Source organism: Schistocerca gregaria, chromosome 8 (assembly GCF_023897955.1).
Source record: "Schistocerca gregaria isolate iqSchGreg1 chromosome 8, iqSchGreg1.2, whole genome shotgun sequence".
NCBI lineage: Eukaryota > Metazoa > Arthropoda > Insecta > Orthoptera > Acrididae > Schistocerca > Schistocerca gregaria.
The window spans coordinates 502,719,840-502,744,254 of record NC_064927.1 but is presented as its reverse complement, the minus strand read 5'-3'; the positions used below and the strand labels follow the sequence as shown (position 1 = coordinate 502,744,254).

Below are 24,415 nucleotides of genomic sequence, written 5' to 3'. Positions count from 1 at the left end.
CGAAGAAAATAAAATTTTAATAAACCAAATTGTCACAATAGACGAAACATGGGTTGCTCTTGTTACACAGGAATCAGAACAACAGTCCTTGGAATGGAGGCATTAAATTTCTCCCAAGAAAATGTAGTTGCAGCAAACAATTTCAGTCCAAAAATCATATGTACTGTGTTTTGCGTTAGGCAGGCTGCTTTGATCGTCGATTTTTTGCTTCGGGGTGGCAACGTCAATGCAGGCAGTTACTGTATGATCTCAAGGAACCTACGTGACGCAATGCAACAGAAAAAGCGTGGAGAGTTCATCTGACGGATCGTTTTGCTGCACGAGGGTGAGCGTTCCCATGTGGCTCTCCGCACTGAAGATCCACCGCCTTCTTACAGCCCTCATCTAGCACCTTACGACTGTTATTTGTTCTTTCGCATAAAGAAGGACTTTGCCGGTCAGTGCTATATCTACTTCTACATGCTACTGTGCAATTCACAGTTAAGTGGCTGGCAAGGGGTTCAGCCAATCAGTTTCGCACTGTCTACCGTGCCACTCAGTAACAGCGCATGGGGAGAACGAACACTTAAATCTTACGTTGCTAGCACTGATTTCTCTTATTTTATCAATTGATATTTCTCCCTATGTAGGTGGGCGTCAACAGAATATTTTCGCATTCGTAGGAAAATCTGGTGACTGAAATTTTGTGAAAAGATCTCGCGGTAACGAGAAACGCATTTGGTTTAGTGACTGCCACCGCAACTCGTGTGCCGTATCGCTGGTACCCCCTCTCTCTCACAACAATACAAAACGAGCTGCCCTCTTTTGGAGTTTTTCGATTTCCTCAGTCAATCCTATCTCATATGGATTTCATACTGTGCACTAATACTCCGAAAGAGGACAGACAAGCGTAATGTAGGCAGTCTGTTTCCTAGTCTTATGACATCTTCGAAGTGTTCTACCAATGAAAGAGCATCCCCCCATCCTTCCCCCCCCCCCCCCGAACATTATCTACGTGACTGTTCCAATTTGAGTACGAAGTTAAATTGACAGCTTTCAATTCTGTGTCATTTATGAAATAGCAGTAATTCAGTTGATTCCTTTTGGTAATCTTGTGAATTAAATCACACTTTTCATTGTTTAGCGTTAATTGCCACTTTTCTACACTATGTAGACATCTTGTCTACGTAAATAATTTTGCAAATTCTTTCGATCTTCTGATGACTTTTTTTTACACGGTAAATGGCAGCATCGCCTGCACTCAGTCTAAGACGAGTTCTTATATTGTCTTCTAAATCGTTTACATATACACTGAAGAGCCAAAGAAACTGGTACACCAGCCAAATATCGTGTAGAGCCCCCGCCAGCGCGCAGAAGTTCCACAACACGACATGCCACGGACTCGACTAATGTCTGAAGTAGTGCTGGAGGGTACTGACACCATGAATCGTGCAGGGATGTCCATAATATTCATGTCTGCGAAGCTTGATAGCCAGCGGAAGTGTTTAAACTCAGTGTTCCTGGAGCCACTCTGTAGCAATTCTAGATGTGTCGGGTGTGACATTGTCCTGCTGGAATTGTGCAAGTCCGTCGGAATGCACAATGGACATGAGTGGATGCAGGTGATCATGCAGGATGTTTACACACGTGTCACCTGTCGGATTCGTATCTAGACGTATCAGGGGTCCCATATCACTCCAACTGCACACGCCCCACACCACTACAGAGCCTCCAGCAGCTTCGGCAGTCCCCTGCTGACAGGCAGGGTCCATGGATTCATGAGGTTGTCTCCATACCCGCACACGTCCATCCGCTCGGTACAATTTGCAACGAGACTCGTGCGATCAGGCAACACGTTTTCAGTCATCAAGTGTCGAAGGTCGGTGGTAGCGGGCCCAGGCGAGGCGTAAAGCTTTGTGTCGTGCGGGCATGAAGAGTGCACGAGTGGTCATTAGGCTGCGAAGGCCCATATCGATGATGTTTCGTTGAATGGTTCGCACGATGGCACCTGTTGTTGGCCCAGCAGAGAAATATTTAGCAATTTGAGGAAGGGTTGCACTTCTGTCAGGTTGAACGATTCTCTTCCGTCGTCGTTGGTCCCGTTATTGCAGGATCTTTTTCCGGCAGCAGCGATGTCGGAGATGCGATGTTTTACCGGATTCCTGATATTCACGGCACACTCGTGAAATGGTCGTACGGGAAATCCCGCACTTCATCGCTGCCTCGGAGCTGCTGTGTTCCATCGCTTGTTCACCGACTTTAACACCACGTTCAAACTCACTTAAATCTTGGTATCCTGCCAGTCTAGTTGCAGTAACCTATCTAACAACTGCGCTAGACACTTGTAGGCGTTGCCTACCGTAGCGCTGTGTTATGACAGTTTACAAATGTTCAGATGTATGTGAATTCCTAAGGCAACCCAACGTGCCACTGTTCTGTACGGCGATGCCAATTCCTCGCACGCCTCTTGAAGCCCTCGATGACACTGTCGTGCTGTGCGAGCTGTGGCACATCCAATCTTGATCCCACTGCGTTGTTCCTGTTTCGAAAACATAGTGCCACCGTTACGTTAGAGAGCTCGCTCACAAGAGACTGTGTTTCCCTCAACTGTGCGCACGCCATTGACGTGAGGCGGCCGAGTCCATTTGCTCGGAGGTAAGGCAGGTATGTCAACAACGTGTGCTATCAGCAACAATAGTAGATTCCATTCCATAGTGTCTCCACAGCAGTGTTGCCACTATTTGAGTTCCAACGTACGTAAATCCCTATGCGAAGCCAAAACTCTGGACTAGCAGGCATAAATACTGCCAGCACGCAGGAGACACATCATTCCATTAGCGCCACCTGATAGTGGCAGAACGACTCTTCGCGGAAATATTGTTCACCCTCGACAACTGGATCCAGCAGTGCAGCTGGGAACCGCGGAAGCACATATATACGCCGGGAGAGCCTCAGACCACAAACAAAAAAATCATATAGGTAGTTTGTGATAACAGAAACTTGCTTGCAGCTCCTTACATGAAATTTTGGCTGATAATGGAAACTTTATGCCTACACCTCGAAGATGAGATATGGATCGTGTTCGCAACAGGTAGCGTATTGCTACCTTGATTGGCGAGAAGTAGGATATTTGTTGATCTTTCATGTTACGAAGGAACAGACAGATTCTGCTTCCTGTTTGTGCCCTGTCCCAGGTTTCTTACTGTTCTGTCTCCATACATACCTTCTTTCGATCTTCTACGTGGCCCGTATACCCAGTATCTGTTGCGCCTTACCATCACCTTTTGACCTGCTACTGCGCTCCTCTGTCTCTTACGGCTACATCCGGTGCTAGAACCCCAGTCTAGAAGAGGCGAAAGCAGAGCTGCGGTCTGAGCAGAGAGTTTCTGTACAGAAGGAGGGTGGCCAGTGCTCTTAAGACCACAGATAATACGCACAGGTATTTTTGCAGAATTCTTCCAGGAGATATTGGCGCCCGCTTACTATCAAAAGAGACGGAATTGACACTCACATTATAGCAGAAATTGTAGCTTATTATCTAGTATAAGATATAGGAAATGTGAACTAAATGAAACTGTGGCAAGAAGCAGTGTATTAGCCATTTATTACAACGCTCCGGAAAAATTAGAAATCGACCAGAGAAAAAGAGTTTTGCTTTTATTATTTTAGACGGTCTGAAGCAATTCAGAGTTCCCTGCTTGGGTATTCGTTGTTTGGAACTCTGTAAGTTTTGTGTAGTGTTTTTCTTTCCAGCTTCATATATTTTAGATGAGATCGTTGTGGATTTTAAAACTGTCTCATATAGCGGAAAAAATGCAAGATGATACTTCTTTATTGACGTTTAGAAACGCTAAAGAATGAAAGCATGGTTAAACAATTTCACAGCAGCTGATTTTCGAAAACGAAACTTCTGTTATCTTCGATACTCACATTTTCATGCTCTTTGTAATAACGTAACAAGATTACGATCCAGGATTCGATAAATAACTCAAATAAAAATAAGAAAAAAATAATATCGTGACAGGAAGAAGCGAACTGCCAACAACACATTTATAAACGTAATACTATAGAGCAACAGCTTTCAGCTATAAACCTTGATTATTAAAATGCACGATGCGTTTCGAGCCCTGGGTGCTTTGATAGCCTACGTCAACTTAACGTTTGGCTTTATTCTGGACTCTTTCTGGTAGAACATTTTGACACAGCACATATTCGAACTGAATTTGATTTGTGTGTCTATAGGGTCCCCCACCAATTCGTACTCCCGGGCGTGTTACAAGTGTGTCAGCACTACCAACAGACACCGATGACCTCGTAGTTTGGTCCCTTGCCTCCTCTTTTAAACCAACCAACCAACCACTACCAACAGAGAGGTCCGGTTGGTTAGCGAGGTGTCTGATTGTCACCCGTCGGTCACCTGGAATAAGAGTGTCCGTGCGTCCAAGAACGCAGGTGTCACAGCTGTGTGCGGCCGGCCGGCGAGCAGGAAGTCGCACAGGCTTGTGCAACACTCTCGCGGTGATGACGGACGCCTCGCCCGACGACTCGCCGTGCTTTTGTTCACTGTCAGGCCTGCGTGCACATTCTGCAAGCGCTTACCAATATCTGCAATGCTCTGGTTTTCCGTCAAAACAAACTAAATGACAGCCCTCTGCTTGGAACGCACCTCTTTTACAGGCTACGCACAGGTCTGCCACCTATCGGAACTTTATGAAACTGTAGGGGATGAAGCCGGAATATTACACTCTGTCCCACAAAAAAACCTGCTTTTTAAACCAAAACTGGAAGGGAAAATGTGCTGCATTACTTACTGAACGCCCCCTCTAAATTACGATTGGCTGCTTCTGAGCAGACGGCTAGATGCTGCAGGGTGTCTTTGAAGCACGGGACAGGGAGAGGGTGGCGAGAGGGTGGCGCGCGCTCACCTGCCCGCCTTGGTGACGATCATCTCGGTGCCGAGCTCGTGGAACTCGTCCCACAGCGGCTTCATCTCGAGCGCGGCGCCCGCCGCCGCCAGCTTGGGGTGCACGGGCGCCGCCCCCGGCCCCGCCGCCTCCGCAGCGTCCTTGGGGGCGGCGGCTCTGGCGCGGCCGCAGTCTTCCGCCTCCGGGGAGCCGCCGCCGGAAGAGGTGACGCCCCCCTTGCCGCCGAAGTCGCCGCAGCTGGCCTTGCCGGCGCTCTGCAGGCACGCTGCAGCACCACAACAGGGGCGTCAGTCGGCGGCTGGCGGAACTCTCACGCAGTCACAGTGTTGGCTGGGCGGTACACCAGGAATAAGGTCCGTCTGCGCAAGTGCAACTGGTCGTCGTTTACTGCCAGGGCTATTCATAAATTAACTCCCAACAGTCTACTGAACAAAGAAAAAAATAGACAATGTTTATATGCGATCTGTACTTCAAATATCTGTCTTGCTGCTGTCCTGTGCACTGTGCCCTATGAACTTTGAGCTCGGTGACGCTGGCGCCTAGAAAAGGTCGAATGAGAGCACCCGTAATCCGTCTGCCGAACTCCGCAACTTGCCCGATAGGTAGAAGACCCGACGAGTTTTACGTGTGCACTCGTAGACAGAAATGCAAATGCTCGAACTACACACGTCATTAAGAAGATATTTGTGGTGTCACCGCTAGACACCACACTTGCTAGGTGGTAGCCTTTAAATCGGCCGCGGTCCGTTAGTATACGTCGGACCCAAGTGTCGCCACTATCAGTGATTGCAGATCGAGCGCCACCACACAGCAGGTCTAGTCTAGAGAGACTCCCTAGCACTCGCCCCAGTTGTACAGCCGACTTTGCTAGCGATGGTTCACTGACTACATACGCTCTCATTTGCAGAGACGACAGTTTAGCATAGCCTTCATTTGCTGCGACCTAGCAAAGTGCCATATTCAGTTACTGCAACTAATTACTTCAAGACTGTATTCTCAACAAATAATATTGTGAATCATGTGCCGTCAAGAGCGACGATCATCATTAACGGATTAAAGTTAAGTATCAAACTAAATCCGCCCGCTTTCTCAATTCTAATTCCTTGTCATGTGTCAGACCTCACGCCAGTATAGTCCTTCCCTCCTCACGCCAGCCTGCGTGAGCTAAAACGCGTGCATTTCGGCCTCCATTCATAACACGGTTCAAATCAAATGGCTCTGAGCACTATGGGACTTAACATCTATGGTCATCAGTCCCGTAGAACTTAGAACTACTTAAACCTAACTAACCAAAGAACATCACACAACACCCAGTCATCACGAGGCAGAGAAAATCCCTGACCCCGTCGGGCTCGAACCCGGGAACCCGGGCGAGGGAAGCGAGAACGCTACCGCACGACCACGAGCTGAATAACACGGTGTTAGCTCTTCTGCCAACACAACAATATTCTTAGGTTTCCAGCGACGCCAAGTGCTTAGCGGGAAACGGATACAAAAGACAAATTTTTGAAGTAGTTTCAACTAAAAGCCACGACAGCAGAAGGCTTCCGAAGTAGACACGAAGAAGACTGAGTTTTTTCCCAATTTGTGGATCGAGGAAAGAGAAGATTAGCCGGATCCTGAAGAGACATAAAATCTAAATGGTCTTCCGGCCCCTAGCAAAGAGTCTGCAACAAATGAAACCTATGAAAAAGGATGTAGGCCTCAGAACGCCTGGAATATACAAAATACATTGTGGGTGTGGGCAGGCTGCCCGCGCTGTTGAAGTACGCCGCGTAAAACATGAATCGTGTTACCGCCTACGCTATCCTCAAATATGAGATGTAGCGGAACATGCATTAGAGAACGAACATCGAATTGCATTCGAGGAGACTTATATTACTAAACGAACCACCCACTTCAGGGACAGCGTAATAAATGAAGCAATCGAGATCAAAATATCGGAGAAAACCCTTAACAAAGACCGTGGATTGCAGCTCAGTACGACCCTACGGCCTGTGATCCTGTGATGGGGCAATTGAAGCGGAAGCGGTGGGCGCGCCAGCAAAACATTACCGTGTATGGTGTGAGACTGAGCACCAGTGACGTCATTGGAGCCGAGCGGTCTGAGGCGCTGCAGCCATGGACTGTGCCGCTGGTCGCGGCGGAGGTTCAAGTCCTCCCTCGGGCATGGCTGTGTGTGTTCGTCCTTAGGATAATTTAGGTTAAGTAGTGTGTAAGCTTAGGGACTGATGACCTTAGCAGTTAAGTCCCATAAGATTGCATACACATTTGAACATTTTTTTGACGTCACTGGCGGCGGCTCGGCTCTATAAGCACGGCAGCGGTATCCACACGACAGTCAAGCACTTGAGAATGGCAGGAAGCTGCTGGGGAGTTAACCACTCGACACGGCTTGAAACCCGAGAATGTTTTATTAGTGGATATCGCCGCGAGAGCATGCATTAGTTCAAGAACTGTAATCGGAGCACACTGTAATTTCTTTCCGTCTTATGTCGGACGCAGTCACAAAATTTTTATTTACAAATTATCGTTACCGACTTCACCTCACGTTTTAAGGAAGAAACTCGCACACTTTCTGGATATCAGTCAAAGCAATCGATCTCGCGTGATCATTTGCGCCACTAATCCGATACTACGCAGTTATGGCCGTCTGAACATGCAACCTCTTAAGTTGCCCGCCAACTGCTTGTCGACTGCACTCGCTTAATGCCCGAAAGCTAAGTGCTCTACAGTGCAGAGAGTGAATTTCTGTTTCGTTGCGTCAAGAAACACGGTTTCTTGCCTGTAGCTGGTGCTAGAGAGTTATTTGCTTCGAACTTTTTTTGCGATTTATAAGTGCAGTTCTTATGGCTGAAACGAATGAATGCGTCATTGAAGAAGCAGTTCAGCGCTATTTTATTTTGCTTTTGTTCTTTATTTTCTTTGGATTTTAAAGCTGGCACTGTTAAAGTGGAGTCCATTAGAATGAGACGCGCAATTCTTCAACGAGGTTGGCATCATTAAATTGAAAATCCAAAATCATTGACTACATTTCATAATAGTTCTTCACTCGCTTAGGTTTATTCATTTTGATTTTGAGGCGAATTTATATTTACGGAAAATTATTAAAATACTACTGAACTTATACGTGGATGAGGCTGATGTATTACGCATTTATATTACTTGTTGTTTTTCGCCTGGAGTAGCACGTGTTGTCCGACAGTATTTCAAACCACTACGGATAGACATGTCTCTCTGCACACTCCTCTTCTCTCGCCTTCAGCATGCCGCGGTTAGCACAGCTCTGGCTTCTCCCTCCCCTCCCCTGTACAGTACTTGGCGCTCGGGAGTTAGCGGCTGCAGTGGGGCGGAGCAAGTTACAAACAACCGGTGTGCCCGAAAGTCTAAAAGCTGTACATTCAGGGTCATAGCTGCGTACTATCCGAATTATTGCCCAAATCGATTGCTGGGGCTGGTATCTTGCAAGTGTGCTTTTTTCTCCGTAAAATTTGCCATGTAGGTAATGTTTGCTTGTTGGTCTTGCAAATCTGCAATGAAAAACTTAAAAGCCTTATTACAAACACGGATTTAGAAATAGTTTGTCTTCTGCTTGACAAAGCATACTTTAAACTCCATATATGAGAGGCAGACAAATGCAAACAAGACAGATGGGAAAAAAGTGAGTAAACTGTTTATTATTTCAAAAATAATCGCCATATGTGTTAATACATTCATTCTTCTGTAAGACGAGGAAGTCAGTCCCTCCAGGAGCCGGCCGCAGTGGCCGAGCGGTTCTAGGCGCTACCATCTGGAACCGCCTGACCGCTATGGTCGCAGGTTCGAATCCTGCCTCTGGCGTGGATGTGTGTTCTGTCCTTAGGTCAGTTAGGTTTAAGTAGCTCTAAGTTCTAGGGGACTGATGACGACAGAAGTTAAGTCCCATAGTGCTCAGAGCCATTGGAACCCTTTTGAAGCCTCCAGGGGAAATGTTAGGGGTTGCCTGCGTGACTGTAACTGTATGCATACGCACACCTTCCCGCGAGAAACAGATCCACGGCTACGAGTTTCTCTCTTCAGAACTCCAAAAATATGGAAATCGCTTACCGAGGCATTCTGTGGAGGATGTATAAGTTCTTCCCAGCGAAACGTCTGCAGCTTAGTCGAAACAACAATCACGTCATCCCCTCGGACGTCGCGATGCCTCTTCTCCTTAACTGCAACGGTCCGCCGAACACTGCAGCACAGCACCATAATAAACACACAACGCAAGAGAACACTTTGCAAAAACTGAACCGCACCATCACGTCCAAACGCCCAGGAATGCTGATGGACGCCATCATTCTGTTTCAGGATAACGCCCACACACATGTTGTCAAGACTGCTTCTAATATGCTGCAGAAGTTTCGTTGGGATGCCCTTACACATCCTCCAAGCAGTAACGATTCTCACGATACAAGTTCCACATTTCTGGAGCCCTGAAGAAAGACATTCGTGGCTATCAAAAAAATGTGTGTCAAATCTTATAGGTTATCAGTCCCTAAGCTTACACACTGCTTAACCTAAATTATCCTAAGGACAAACACACACACCCATGCCCGAGGGAGGACTAGAACATCCGCCGGCACCAGCCGCACAGTCCATAACTGCAGCGCCTGAGACCGCTCGGCTAATCCCGCGCGGCTGGTGGCTGTCGACTTGCTTCGGAGGTTGACGTGCACGCCTGCGTCAGCCGTGGTTCCGTACGTAACTGCACACATTTTTTTCATGAAGGTACTGACCGTCTTGTCTCATAGTGGGATAAATGTATGATCAAATTTTGGAATAATAAACAGCTTACTCACATTTTTTTCTAATCTTCTCGTTTTCATTTGATTGCCACTTATATAAAATTACCCCTTGGATTAGTATGGTAAGTGTAATGTAGCTAACATGCCTTTTCGTAATAACTTAAGACTAGGATTATTCGCATATATAATTGACTACCTCCACATAGCTTTTCTTCCCACTTACAGCGCTACATGTCCACGTCCTCCATATCTGATTCCAAACACGAACATAATTTCCTTTATAATTAGAATTCTGCATATGAATGTCATTATTACGAAGTAGAAGATAAATGAGCATTAATGTCCTCAGCTCGTGGTCGTGCGGTAGCGTTCTCGCTTCCCGCGCCCGGGTTCCCGGGTTCGATTCCCGGCGGGGTCAGGGATTTTCTCTGCCTCGTGATGGCTGGGTGTTGTGTGATGTCCTTAGGTTAGTTAGTTCTAAGTACTTCTAAGTTCTAGGGGACTGATGACCATAGATGGTAAGGAGGAGGAGGAGGAGATTAGAGTTTAACGTCTCGTCGACAACGAGGTCATTAGAGACGGAGCGCAAGCTCGGGTGCGGGAAGGATGGGGAAGGAAATCGGCCGTGCCCTTTGAAAGGAACCATCTCGGCATTTGCCTGGAGCGATTTAGGGAAATCACGGAAAACCTAAATCAGGATGGCTGGAGACGGGATTGAACCGTCGTCCTCCCGAATGCGAGTCCAGTGTGCTAACCACTGCGCCACCTCGCTCGGTAGATGTTAAGTCCCGTAGTGCTCAGAGCCATTTCTTTTAGCATTAAAAACTGAATACTAAGTACATGGACAGAGCATGGCTCATGAAATAACTTACGTAACAAGTAAAAGAAATTTTTAAGGTGACAACGAAATCACATGATTTGTCATAATGAGATACACTGGGCATCACGAAAGAAGAAGAAACACGATTTCAGCGCACACTTCGCTGCAGAGTGAAAATCTCATTCTGGATTTCATAACAAACCTGTGATGTCACGGTACACTCATACATTACTCTCGTGGATTCTGCTGCCAGAATTCCTTTGCGAGCCCAAACAGAAAGATACTGTAATAATCTTTTTGCTGTCTGACACAGTTTTCTTGAATTTATTGATTGGGTTTGTTGGGAGTACGAATGTGCATCCACTGTTTGGACTGTTCCTCAGTGACAGAGGTAACGTACTGCAGCCACTATTCTGCAGAACTACTTCCCAGTCTTCCAGGCAGCGCTGAAAGATCGTCAAGGCCGAACATTGTCCATCCAAAAACTTACGAGACTGGTTTTATTCCTGGCGTAAAAGCGGTGTCAGAGCGGTAACTCCGGTGGCTGCTTCAACTAACAACTGTAAACAACAGATGCGCAAGCGGCCAGCTGGTATTGAGCAGGCGGAGTAAGTGCTGGACGTGATGCCGTAGTGTGTCAACGTTGTCGTCTCGAAAATTGAAACGGAGCTCCATCTCTTAATCAAGTATTCAAGACACTCTCCAGAACGTTTTGGGAAGCTTTGACAACATAACCGACATTCATCATTCAAGCCAATGGAAGGCGCAAGTTGAACAACACCAAACAGAAGGATTTTTCTGGCAGTTTATCGAGGTCACATGCAACTTCCGTGCGTTCTACTCATGTGTGTGGGTGGGGGGGTCTAACTAAACACCTAAAACTTCTTTAACTGGAATATTATGAACGTCGTCCGATTTGCCAACGTTCTAATTTGATCCGGGATAGATACATAATTGGAACTGAAACTTTCAATCCATTAAAGTGAGCGACAGGCTATTGAAGGATGATCAATAGATTCCGAATTATCATTATCAAAACTGTTTCTTTGATTTATATACATAGTATTTGAAAGTGAAAATAGCGCAGTAGTATTTGTGTGAAATAGTTAGTCACTAGTATTTGAACAACAACTTACGTCGAGGAAAAGAGAAATCGATTGACACCTTGAAATACATCAGCGCGGACGTGTCGTGGATTACGCATGTAAAGCGGCTCCATAATGTTATTTAGTACTGTAATCAGACGCATACATCGCAAACAGTTGCTTTACGAATGAGTGCCAGGTTCAATACTTGAGTGAGATGCCTCCGTTAAGTACGTCACACAGGGACAGCACCATCGAGAAATACCAGCAGTTCCTGCGACTACGTAGACTTTCTCGTCATGTTAACTACTGATATTTTGTATGGGTCTGCATACGCATCATACGGTCATCTAGAACCACTATTTCAGCGGTGCATCTAGCCGCCATATTCAGGCGGGAACGCTGTTTGCTAATCTCGCCGGAACAGAATCATCTCCATCTTCATCTGCATCGACACTCCGCAAGTGTGGCGGAGGGTGCTTTGAGTACCTCTATCGGTTCTTCCAGTCTCGTATTGTTCGTAGATAGATTGTCGGTATGCCTCTGTGTGCGCTCTAATCTCTCTCACTTTATCCTCGTGGTCTCTTCGCGAGATATACGGTACGCAGGAGGGAGCAATATACTGCTTGACTTCTCGGTGAAGGTATGTTCTCGAAACTTCAACAAAAGCCCGTACCGAGCTACTGAGCGTCTCTCCTGCAGAGTCTTCCACTGGAGTTCACATATCATCTCCGTAACGCTTTCCCGATTACTACATGATCACGTAACGAAGCGCGCTGCTCTCCGTTGGATCTTCTCTATCTCTTCCATCAACCCCATCTGGTAAGGATCCCACACCGATGAGCAGTATTGAAGCAATGGGCGAACAAATACCTGTAACCTACTTCCTTTGTTTTCGGACTGCATTTCCTTAGGATTCTTCCAATGAATCTCAGTCTGGCATCTGCTTTACGACGATTGATCTTATATGGTCATTCAAAATTGTTGTAATAGCTCTGAGCACAATGGGACTCAACTTCTGAGGTCATCAGTCCCATAGAACTTAGTACTACTTAAACCTAACTAACCCTAAGGACATCACACCCATTCATAGCCGAGACAGGATTCGAACCTGCGACCGTAGCAGTCGCGCGGTTCCGGACTGTAGCGCCTAGAACCCCTCGGCCACCAAACGCCGGCTATATGATCATTCCATTTTAAATCACTCCTAATGCCTACTCCCAAATAATTTATGGAATTAACTGCTTCCAGTTGCTGACCTGCTATATTGTAGCTGAATGATAAAGGATCTTTCTTTCTATGTATTCGCAGCACATTACACTTGTCTACATTGAGATTCAGTTGCCACTCCCTGCACCATGCGTCAATTCGTTGCAGATCCTCTCGCATTTCAGTACAATTTTCCACTATTACAACCTCTCGATATACTGCAGCATCATCTGCAAAAAGCCTTAGAGAACTCTCGATGCCATCCACAAGGTCATTTAAGTATATTGCGATTAGCAACGGTCCTACGACACTCCCCTACGGCACACCTGAAATTACTCTTACTTCGGAAGACTTCTCTCCATTGAGAATGACATTATCCGTTCTGTTATGAAGGAACTCTACAGTCCATTTCAGTTTCTCACAATCACACAGTCACGGCGACCGTTTTATAAGTCGCGAACGTACAGCGTAACAAAAAATCAGGTTCCATATTTTACAAAAAGGGTAGCCCTTATCGCCATTTATAATGTTTTTGTATGTGTCCACCCTTTTAACTGGAAATCTGGGGGACCACTACCGCTCACTATTCGTGATCTTATCTACTGTGTAGCTATCAGTTTCGGCCCTTCAGTGCGCCATCTTCAGTTGATGGAGTAGGGGTTATCACGATCGATATATGGGATGCATCAGTGGCCAACATAACTGGTATAAGCAGACTGTCTATAACTGTTACGCCGTCTCTCCAACAGCCAACTGACAAGATCATAAGGACGGCTGTAGGAGTTCCATTTTCTGACAATTTATAATGTCGTCTGCCAGCTAATATTGAGTGATTCCTTTTAGATACAGCCTAATAGCGGGACGTAGGGAACACATACAAGCCGTCACGCTACCTACTTAATAATGTCTGCCATATAATTTATTAGAGAGCTCATACTGTGATCCCGAGCAAACCAATTTTATCTATCTTAAAAACTATCAGACACCTAATTAGAGATACCATGAATGTAAGTGACGACGCTGACATGTTGAAAGAACAGACACCACGTATATAACTAAGGCGAGGGTGGCCAATTATCACTTCAGTGAGGATGAACACGCCGCTCCAGCTCTTACGGGAATCGCCGAAATGCCGCGAGTAATGAGAATATCAGGTAAGGGGCACTACATCGGTAGTGTATGGTTATGCCGAGAACTTGTGCCTGACGGGAGGCGTGCTAGGGTAGTGGATGCATGGCCATGGCCACTGTGTCAACATCGTGCAGTGGTCAGCGTGTCTGCCTAGTAAGAAGGAGACCCGGGTTCCAATCCCGGTCTGGTACCAATTTTCAACTTTCCCCATTGATTTAAATCAGTGCCCACTGGCAGCTAATGTCATTAACTTCTTTGTGTCTTGAACTTATGAATGTTGTTGTTGTTGTTATTGTTGTGGTCTTCAGTCCTGAGACTGGTTTGATGCAGCTCCCCATGCTACTCTATCCTGTGCAAGCTTCTTTATCTCCCAGGACCTACTGCAACCCACATCCTTCTGAATCTCCTTAGTGTATTCATCTCTTCGTCTGCTTCTACGATTTTTACCCTCCTCGCTGCCCTCCAATACTAATTGGCGTTCCTCCTTTCTTGTAGTCAAGTTGTGCCACAAACTCCTCTTCTCCCCCATTCTATTCAATACCTCCTCATTAGTTATGTGATCTACCCATCTAATATTCAACATTCTTCTGTAGCACCACATTTCGAAAGCTTCTATTCTCTTCTTCTCGAAGCTATTTATCGTTCACGTTTCACTTCCATACATGGTTACACTCCATACGAATACTTTCAGAAGCGACTTCCTAACACTTAAATCTATACTCGATGTTAACAAATTTCTCTTCTTCAGAAACGCTTTCCTTGCCATTGCCAGTCTACATTTCATATCCTCTCTACTTCGGCCATCATCAGTTATTTTGCTCCCCAAATAGCAGAACTCCTTTACTACTATAAGAGTCTCATCTCCTAATTAGTTCCTTCATCATCACCTGACTTAGTTCGACTACATTCCAATATCCTCGGTTTGCTTTTGTTGATGTTCATCTTATATCCGCCTTTCAAGACACTGTCCATCCCGTTCAACTACTCTTCCAAGTCGTCTGCTGTCTCTGACAGAATTACAATGCCATTGGCGAACCTCAGAGTTTTTATTTCTTTTCCGTGGATTTTAATACCTACTCCGAATTTTTCTTTTGTTTCCTTTACTGCATGCTCAATATACAGATTGAATAACATCGGGAGAGGCTGCAACCCTGTCTCACTCCCTTCCCAACCACTGTTTCCCGTTCATGTCCATCCACTCTTACAACTGCCATCTGGTTTCTGTACAAATTGTAAATAGCCTTCGGCTCCCTGTATTTTACCCCTGCCACCTTCAGAATTCGAAAGAGAGTATTCCAGTCAACATTGTCAAAAGCTTTCTCTAAGTCTACAAATGCTAGACACGTAGGTTTGCCTTTCCTTAATCTATTTTCTAAGATAAGTCGTAGGGTCAGTATTGGCTCACGTGTTCCAATATTTCTACGGAATCCAAACTGATCTTCCCCGAGGTCGGTTGGCTGTTGGTTGTTTGTGGAAGGAGACCAGACAGCGAGGTCATCGGTCTCATCGGATCAGGGAAGGACGGGGAAGGAAGTCGTCAGTGCCCTTTCAAAGGAACTATCCCGGCATTTGGCTGGGGCGATTTAAGGAAATCACGGAAAACTTAAATCAGGATGGCCGGACGCGGGATTGAACCGTCGTCCTGCCGAATGCGAGTCCAGTGTCTAACCACTGCGCCACCTCGCTTGACCCGAGGTAGGTTTCTACCATTATTTTGCAGCTGTGACTTATTAAGCTGATAGTTCGGTAATTTTCACATCTGTCAACACCTGCTTTCTTTGGGATTGGAATTATTATATTCTTCTTGAAGTCTGGTGGTATTTCGCCTGTCTCATGCATCTTGCTCACCAAATAGTAGAGTTTTTACATGACTGGCTCTCCCAAGGCTGTCAGTAGTTCTAATGGAATTTTGTCTACTTCCGGGGCCTTGTTTCGACTTACTTATGAATAATGTATCGTTTTTTCACGTCCCCAGTTGCACCTTAAGCGGCTCGAAAATATACTACCAATCACATTTCTTCTCATTCTGCATTCGTTCTTTGGATCTGTTGGATCCTGGAAGGACTTTGGGTGAAATGGATCTGAGCACTATGGGACTTAACTTCGTTGGTCATGAGTCCCCTATAACTTAGAACTACTAAAACCTAACTAACCTAAGGACATCACACATCCATGCTCGAGGCAGGATTCGAATCTGCGACCGCAGCGATCGCGCGGTTCCAGACTGTAGCGCCTAGAACCGTAAGGTCACTCCGGCCGCCGGGAAGGACCTATCAGGTCTATATTCTTTAACAGCAACATTACATTCTCTTCGGAGCACTCCACTGGCAAGCAATGGCAAACAAGAGAACACAAGAGAATGGGAACCGAACGTGACCGAATGCCATTTGCTCACGCACGCCAAGCATTTAGTGAATCTTCGTTCGCTATTGAACGTTCCCTTAGGTTCGCTTCGGTGTAAAGAGAAGTTAAGAAGCCGAAAGCCAGTTCGTGGCAAAATAAATAATATTCTACAGAACGCTAGGCACTTGTTTTCTATTTGATGCTATTATTATTACCTCATTTTTCTTCGAGTTTATTTGCATGTTATGGCTATCAGATAGCTCACGTTCACTGCGTTAACCACTATATTCAGTTTCTTTTCACTTTCGTATATTACCGCTACTCATCATCGAACGGAGTTATGGTCACCTTCTGACAGTTGCAAACAACTTCGACATAGAGATACTCATTCGCTTCCATCCCTTCTCTTTAGCATACAAATTAAATGTTAGTAGTTACAATGAGCACCTCTGCATTTCACCGTTCCTGATTCTGGTCTCTTGTACCTGTGTCACAGGCCCCGTTACTACACTCCACCTTGCGTAAGGAGAGTGGATTACCCAACAATCCCTACAGTTGGTACTACATCGCATTGGAGTGTAACACATTTTATTCCATACCACTTCATCTAAAACCTTTCTGAAAATTACTAGCCAGTACATGCATCCTCTGAGCCGCGCGGAAAGCCGGGGGCTTCATTTTCTCCGGATCAAATCCATTCGGGAGATTGACAACGAGGGATGCTGTTCCGGCCAGCCTGGATGTCGTTTTTAAGAGGTTTCACCCATCCGACGAGGTCAATATGGGGCTGGTGTCCACGTTCCACTTCAGTTACCCGGTTCGCAAAACCTTTCGAAAGCGTTCGGGGTAAATGTAGAGACAGACAGGTGGGGTAGGTAAGTTCAGTCAGGCGGCAGGGAGGGGGAGGGGAAGGTGGGAGGGGGCGGGAAGTTTCTGACGGGAATGTCATCCGACCACCCTCTGCCACGAACACTGCCAAATCCAGAATAACATGGAGACAGGAGATACTGCTATGAAAAAGAAGATAAAGAACATATTTGTGTCCTTGTGTTTTTCGTGTTGTTGTGCTGGTCTTCAGTCCTGAGACTGGTTTGATGCAGCTCTCCATGCTACTCTAACCTGTGCAAGCTTCTTCATCTCCCAGTACCTACTGCAGCGTACATTCGTCTGAATCTGCATAGTGTATTCATCTCTTGGTCTCCCTCTACGATATTTACCCTCCACGCTGCCCTCCAATGCTAAATTTGTGATCCCTTGATGCCTCAGAACATGTCCTACCAACCGGTCCCTTCTTCTTGTCAAGTTGTGCCACAAACGTCTCTTCTCTCCAATTCTATTCAAGACCTCCTCATTAGTTATGTGATCTACCCATCTAACCTTCAGCATTCTTCTGTAGCACCACATTTCGAAAGCTTCTATTCTCTTCTTGTCCAAACTATTTATCGTCCACGTTTCACGTCCAAACATGGCTACACTAAATACAAATACTTTCAGAAACGACTTCGTGACACTTAAATCTATACTCGATGTTAACAAATTCCTCTTCTTCAGAAACGCTTTCCTTCCCATTGCCAGTCTACATTGTATATCCTCTCTACTTCGACCATCATCAGTTATTTTGCTCCCCAAATAGCAAAACTCCTTCACTACTTTAAGTGTCTCATTTCCTGATCTAATTCCGTCAGTATCGGCCGACTTAATTCGACTTTATTACATTATCCTCGTTTTGCTTTTGTTGATGTTCATCCTATATCTTCCTTTCAAGACACTGTCCATTCCGTTCAACTGCTCTTCCAAGTCCTTTGCTGTCCCTGACAGAATGACAATATCATCGGCGAATCTCAAAGTTTTTATTTCTTCTCCATGGGTTTTAATACATACTCCGAATTTTTCGTAGTAGTACTAATTTCGACAGCTTTGACGACAAGCTAATTCGTACGTATTATAATAATTCGTACGTATTGTAAGTAATGCACGTATTGTAAGTAATTCACGTATTGTAAGTAATTCACGTGTTGTAAGTAATTCACGTGTTGTAATTCACGTATTGTAAGGAAGGCTTTTAAAGAAGTGAAGTAGTGGTAGAGAGAACATCTGCAGATTTTTTTAGAGACATCTGGCTGAGTAACGATGTACCTAACACGACTCTGTAAAGTATAAGAAGTGCATCTTTTCACGTCTTTGTCAACCACAAACACTGCTACAGCCTGTTCTGACACCCCGTATGTTCTGCGTCTACAGAGCTGCTTAGACAAGCCGTCTTTCACGGCAAGTACTTGCGGGCGTCGCCAGTGACACACTCGACTCTAGAAAAGCACTAACTGTGTTTGACTGGCGTGGCGGCTTCCCAGCCTCCGGAAGAGGCACACACGCACACACAGGAGAGCGGAGGTAATTGATACAAATGCGGCGCGTTCCACACGATCCGCAGCAGCCAGCGAGGGAGACGCGGGGCAAAACAATGCGAGCCGGGGGTGCGAGAAATAATCACCCCTGGCCGGATAAATCACTCCAGCCTTCCGCCTGTTTGTTCGCTTTATGAGCGCCGCTTGTTATAAATTAATTAGGCGCTCCTGACTTAATTTAAGCGGCCGCCGGCGAGGCTCGTAAATAACGCGTAATGGCTTTCCAAGCGCGGCGCGTAGAGCTCGCATGTGTGTGAGTGCGTGTGTGTGTGCGTGTGTGTGTGTGAGTATATATATACTCTCGCCCGCACTCGTTTCACAGCCACCATCTGGGAACAGGAGACGCTATCCAATCCGCGTCTCCACCGCCGCCAATGACCGCTCCCTTCAGCGCTTACTGCATCTTCTCTAGCGAATACAATAATGTGTACGAGTGAGTCGATGTGTATTTGTGCAAAGGCAGATTACAAACCGAGATTAACTGGCGGAATCCTATGGAACTGAAAAACGCAGTGAAAATGTACTGACGGTAAAATTATTCGTTTATCTCAACTGACTCCTACGCAGCATGTGAGCGAAGAAAAATAAAAATACTAAACACAATGAATTCTGTGAAGTACAATGTAATGTAAATGTCAAAAAATTAAGAAACCAATCTAGTAACAGACTGGCCAATAGGGTCCTAGCGACCGCCGTCTCGTACATCAGCCAATGGTGCCCCAAACTACTCGTGGGGGGGGGGGGGGAGACCACATTCAACACGTGACCAACTAAGCAAACGCGAGGCTCAAACAACTCTACCCTATGTTTAACAGGCGTAGCACACTGAACAGGAGGGTGTCTAGGTCCATGTACATGACACTTATTAGAACCCTGCTGACGTACGCAGCCCCTGTCTGGGGTCACATGTTCGAATCCTGCCTCGGGCATGGATGTGCGTGATGTCCTTAGGTTAGTTAGGTTTAAGTAGTTCTAAGTTCTAGGGGACTGATGACCACTCTCTTGCGCCGTCTGAAGCTCACACAGAACAAAGTACTCAGAATCATAAGCAACGCACCGCGCTACACACGCATCGCGGACCTTCCTCGGGAATACCGGCTAGATACCATCTTGCAGGTATTCCAAAAACTCTCCACACGACTGAACAATAACACGAGACGCTCGCGCAACGCGTTTATCCTTTCTCTGGGTAACTACGACCACAACCATAGATGGAAGCAGAACAAACCAAAGACACTATTGGCTAGGAACTAGATATCTATGGTCCATAGCACGCTAACAGGACAGTTTTGGTGAGCCCCTGCAACACAGCTACTACTGGTAACCCCAGATGCTCGACCCGCCGAGAAACAGGCAACTGCACGGAAACCGTACAGTACACAGCACGCAAACCAGCCACACACACCCCCTAAACCGTCTGTAAGCCGATCTATGACCAATTGCCCACTAATATACAACGACCTAGAACTGTTGCAGGGACGCAACAACTGCAGCAAGCCCAGGAACGAGCTCCAGCAACGACAAAGGTGACCATGCTCGATACCTCGCACTAACATAACCACACCTTGCATGCTCTGTCGCAGACAGCAAGCCGCTACTGCCCTTACTATTCGTCCTACTGTCGCAGAGTCGATACGGTCTGGAGGGATAGGGGTCAGAGCTCAGCACTTCCGGCCGTTGTCGTGTCAGCAGACCTGCTGCCGCTAACACTCGGTCATATACACTCCTGGAAATTGAAATAAGAACACCGTGAATTCATTGTCCCAGGAAGGGGAAACTTAATTGACACATTCCTGGGGTCAGATACATCACATGATTACACTGACAGAACCACAGGCACATAGACACAGGCAACAGAGCATGCACAATGTCGGCACTAGTACAGTGTATATCCACCTTTCGCAGCAATGCAGGCTGCTATTCTCCCATGGAGACGATCGTAGAGATGCTGGATGTAGTCCTGTGGAACGGCTTGCCATGCCATTTTCACCTGGCGCCTCAGTTGGACCAGCGTTCGTGCTGGACGTGCAGACCGCGTGAGACGACGCTTCATCCAGTCCCAAACATGCTCAATGGGGGACAGATCCGGAGATCTTGCTGGCCAGGGTAGTTGACTTACACCTTCTAGAGCACGTTGGGTGGCACGGGATACATGAGGACGTGCATTGTCCTGTTGGAACAGCAAGTTTCCTTGCCGGTCTAGGAATGGTAGAACAATGGGTTCGATGAGGGTTTGGATGTACCGTGCACTATTCAGTGTCCCCTCGACGATCGCCAGAGGTGTACGGCCAGTGTAGAACGCTCCCCACAGCATGATGCCGGGTGTTGGCCCTGTGTGCCTCGGTTGTATGCAGTCCTGATTGTGGCGCTCACCTGCACGGCGCCAAACACGCATACGACCATCATTGGCACCAAGGCAGAAGCGACTCTCATCGCTGAAGACGACACGTCTCCATTCGTCCCTCCATTCACGCCTGTCGCGACACCACTGGAGGCGGGCTGCACGATGTTGGGGCGTGAGCGGAAGACGGCCTAACGGTGTGCGGGACCGTAGCCCAGCTTCATGGAGACGGTTGCGAATGGTCCTCGCCGATACCCCAGGAGCAACAGTGTCCCTAATTTGCTGGGAAGTGGCGGTGCGGTCCCCTACGGCACTGCGTAGGATCCTACGGTCCTGGCGTGCATCCGTGCGTCGCTGCGGTCCGGTCCCAGGTCGACGTGCACGTGCACCTTCCGCCGACCACTGGCGACAACATCGATGTACTGTGGAGACCTCACGCCCCACGTGTTGAGCAATTCGGCGGTACGTCCACCCGGCCTCCCGCATGCCCACTATACGCCCTCGCTCAAAGTCCGTCAACTGCACATACGGTTCACGTCCACGCTGTCGCGGCATGCTACCAGTGTTAAAGACTGCGTTGGAGCTCCGTATGCCACGGCAAACTGGCTGACACTGACGGCGGCGGTGCACAAATGCTGCGCAGCTAGCGCCATTCGACAGCCAACACCCTGGTTCCTGGTGTGTCCGCTGTGCCGTGCGTGTGATCATTGCTTGTACAGCCCTCTCGCAGTGTCCGGAGCAAGTATGGTGGGTCTGACACACCGGTGTCAATGTGTTCTTTTTTCCATTTCCAGGAGTGTAGTTGCTCGGTTTGCCTCACGAGGCTGAAGGCAGCACGTTACACCCAGGAAAAAAAATCCCTGACAGTACCGGTAACTGAATCCCTGTCCCCGGCATGTCGTCACTCATGCTGACCAATCAGCTACGGAAGCGGACAAAAAAAGGTGATACTGTTTCTTAATTGGTTACGAATTAGCTAGTACAACATACTGTAACGTACCAGTATTAACCAAAAAAAGGAAGATTGGAGTTTTACGTCCAGTCGACAACTAGCTAATTACATACGGAGATCAAGCTCGCATTAAAGAAGAGTGGGGAAGGATATCGGCCGTGCGCTTTTCTAAGGAAACATCGCGGCAATTGTCTTGATGGCTGGAAGGGAATTTGCTCCGTCGTCCTCCAGAATAGGAGTGAAGTGTGCGAGTGTTAATTTACCTCTGACCACTGTATCTATCGAGGTGAAGTTCTGTGGCTGGACACTATAGTGTTGACAATGCGACGCTTTTGTACCTTCTGGTGTAGTCAATAACGCTTTTGTGCCTTTTGATGTAGTCAGTGACACTTTTGTGGCTTTTGATGTAGTCATTGAATCGTTGTAGTTGAACGGAGGCAGTCGGAATTTAGAGAAGTGCCGCTACATGGAATAGAAAGTACTAGTTTAATGTACATTTTCACTAAAGCAGGGGAAATCTGATGAGAGGAAATATGTAAGAAATTGTCCACGCAATCTGTAAGTACAGTTCGAAACATTACTACTTAATAGGAAATACCAACCACCAGAACTGTTTATAACCTATAGGCACAGTGAGAAAAATGAAAATTAAATAACTAACATATGTACATATTCCAGGCCACTGGTGATGCCTTGCAGAAAATAAAGGAGAAACGCCTATGGCACTAAAATTGTGTTTAATTCAGTTGCTGTCAGACGGTCCATAAGTAAAAATTATCAATATTCCGTGATGACAGGAAATTTTGGAAATTTGTGGTATGTTCCTGTGTGACCAAACTGCTGAGGTCATCGGTCCCTAGGCTTACACACAACTTAATCTAACGTAAACTAACTTAAGCTAAGGCCAACACACACACCCATGCCCATGCCCGAGAGAGGACTCGAACGTTTGACGGGAGGTGGGGGGAGGGAGGGGGCATACGAGAGGCGGTTGATACAGATGAAAAGATTGTGAGGCGAGTTATCAAAGAAAGAGTATTCTGATTAGGAGCGGCCTAAGTTGACAATCCTATCTGAGTAATGAGAAATGGTGAATTGTCTTTCTTGTAATACCGTCGAAAGTATCTATGAACTACTCAGTACAATTATGTTTTCGTGAAAGAAGAAAAAAATCACCTTCAGGCACAAATCGTTATTTTTAATTCACTATACATCGCGTTTCGTGCCTCGGGGCTCACCTTAGGTGCTTAATCGGTCTTCATAAATTTTTCGAACCCTGCTCTGTTCCCAGCATTGGTTACATGTTCTTAGTCATAGTATGCGTAAACATACATACTGTTACTAAGAAACTACGTAATCACTACTGGAAACATATTAGTAATAACATGTTCTCAATAACTGAGGTAGACTGACGTAGCACGTGAAGACGAGAATCCAGGTCTCGAAATGCATTGTGTAGTGAAATAAAAGTCGTGATTTGTCACTGAAGGCGGTTTGTTTTATCTTTTACGAAACTAAACGGTCACGAAACCAGTACTCACAAAAATGGACCAAATTAAGCTAGATACGTCTGACGGCGCCAGGTCACGTGACAAAATACTCGCCGCAGATTTAAGGGCTGCTGCGGAACCGGCAGGGCCCCACTTGTCAGCCAGTCCACTTCCACTTTTACAGGCAGCTCTTCGTTGTGCCCATTGACGACGAGCGTGAGCTACGTCGTTTTCTCCTGCACTCCGAACAGGACTTTGTTGTTACCTGCTGTCCACATTTGACTAGCCCACAGAATTGCCGATCTGTTGCAGACGTTGTGGTGTCCTGACCTTCATTGCTTACATATTCCGCCCTCACAATCATATTCCGCACATCAAGAAGCTTCATTCCAACCCGAACTCGATAAGATAAAGTCAACGTTGTAAGAATTCATGTAAACGATATGCGAATAACAAGTGCGCACTGGGGCTGAAATACTCGAGGCTGGCGAACACACATACATTCCAGACATGACGGTCACAAGAGCTCTAAGTTCGAGACAGGCAGACCACAAACTAGGAGGCCGGTCCCTTCAGAGGTCGAGTCAACCTCGGCTGCCCGTGGAGCAGATAGCGTGTGCCCGAGTGAAAGGGGGAACGACCCCGTGTTCGGCTTAAAAGCAAATTCCGCCACATTGTGTGGGAGCGTCCAACCTACGCATTCTTTACACATAGCACGCAGTTTCAGAGATTTTCACAGGGAGACAGCAAACGCCAAACGCCGATACTACAGATTTCCGGATTGGTCGCCTTAAACGAAACGTCATTCTCCCGTTTTAGAACAGCAATGCTGATTGGCAGACGATATTTGTGACGCCTTGAGCTGAAGGAGTTGTGGATGAGACCGAAAGATATGCCCCTTCGCGTCTGGCGTGGAGAGGCGCCGTTCTGTTGTCGCTCTTGATGCGAGGAACAAGTCTCTCCTCA

The 24,415-nt window shown here is 46.6% G+C and overlaps 1 protein-coding gene across 1 annotated transcript in view; it reads right to left on the bottom strand.

The window, feature by feature from the left end:
• Window positions 1-24,415, bottom strand: part of LOC126285273 (T-box transcription factor TBX1-like) — a 431,754-nt gene that overhangs the window by 176,040 nt on the left and 231,299 nt on the right. Inside the window, exon 3 of the mRNA XM_049984563.1 lies at window positions 4,905-5,169. Coding sequence (XP_049840520.1) covers window positions 4,905-5,169 — 265 coding nt within the window. The remainder of the gene's footprint in view (window positions 1-4,904; window positions 5,170-24,415) is intronic.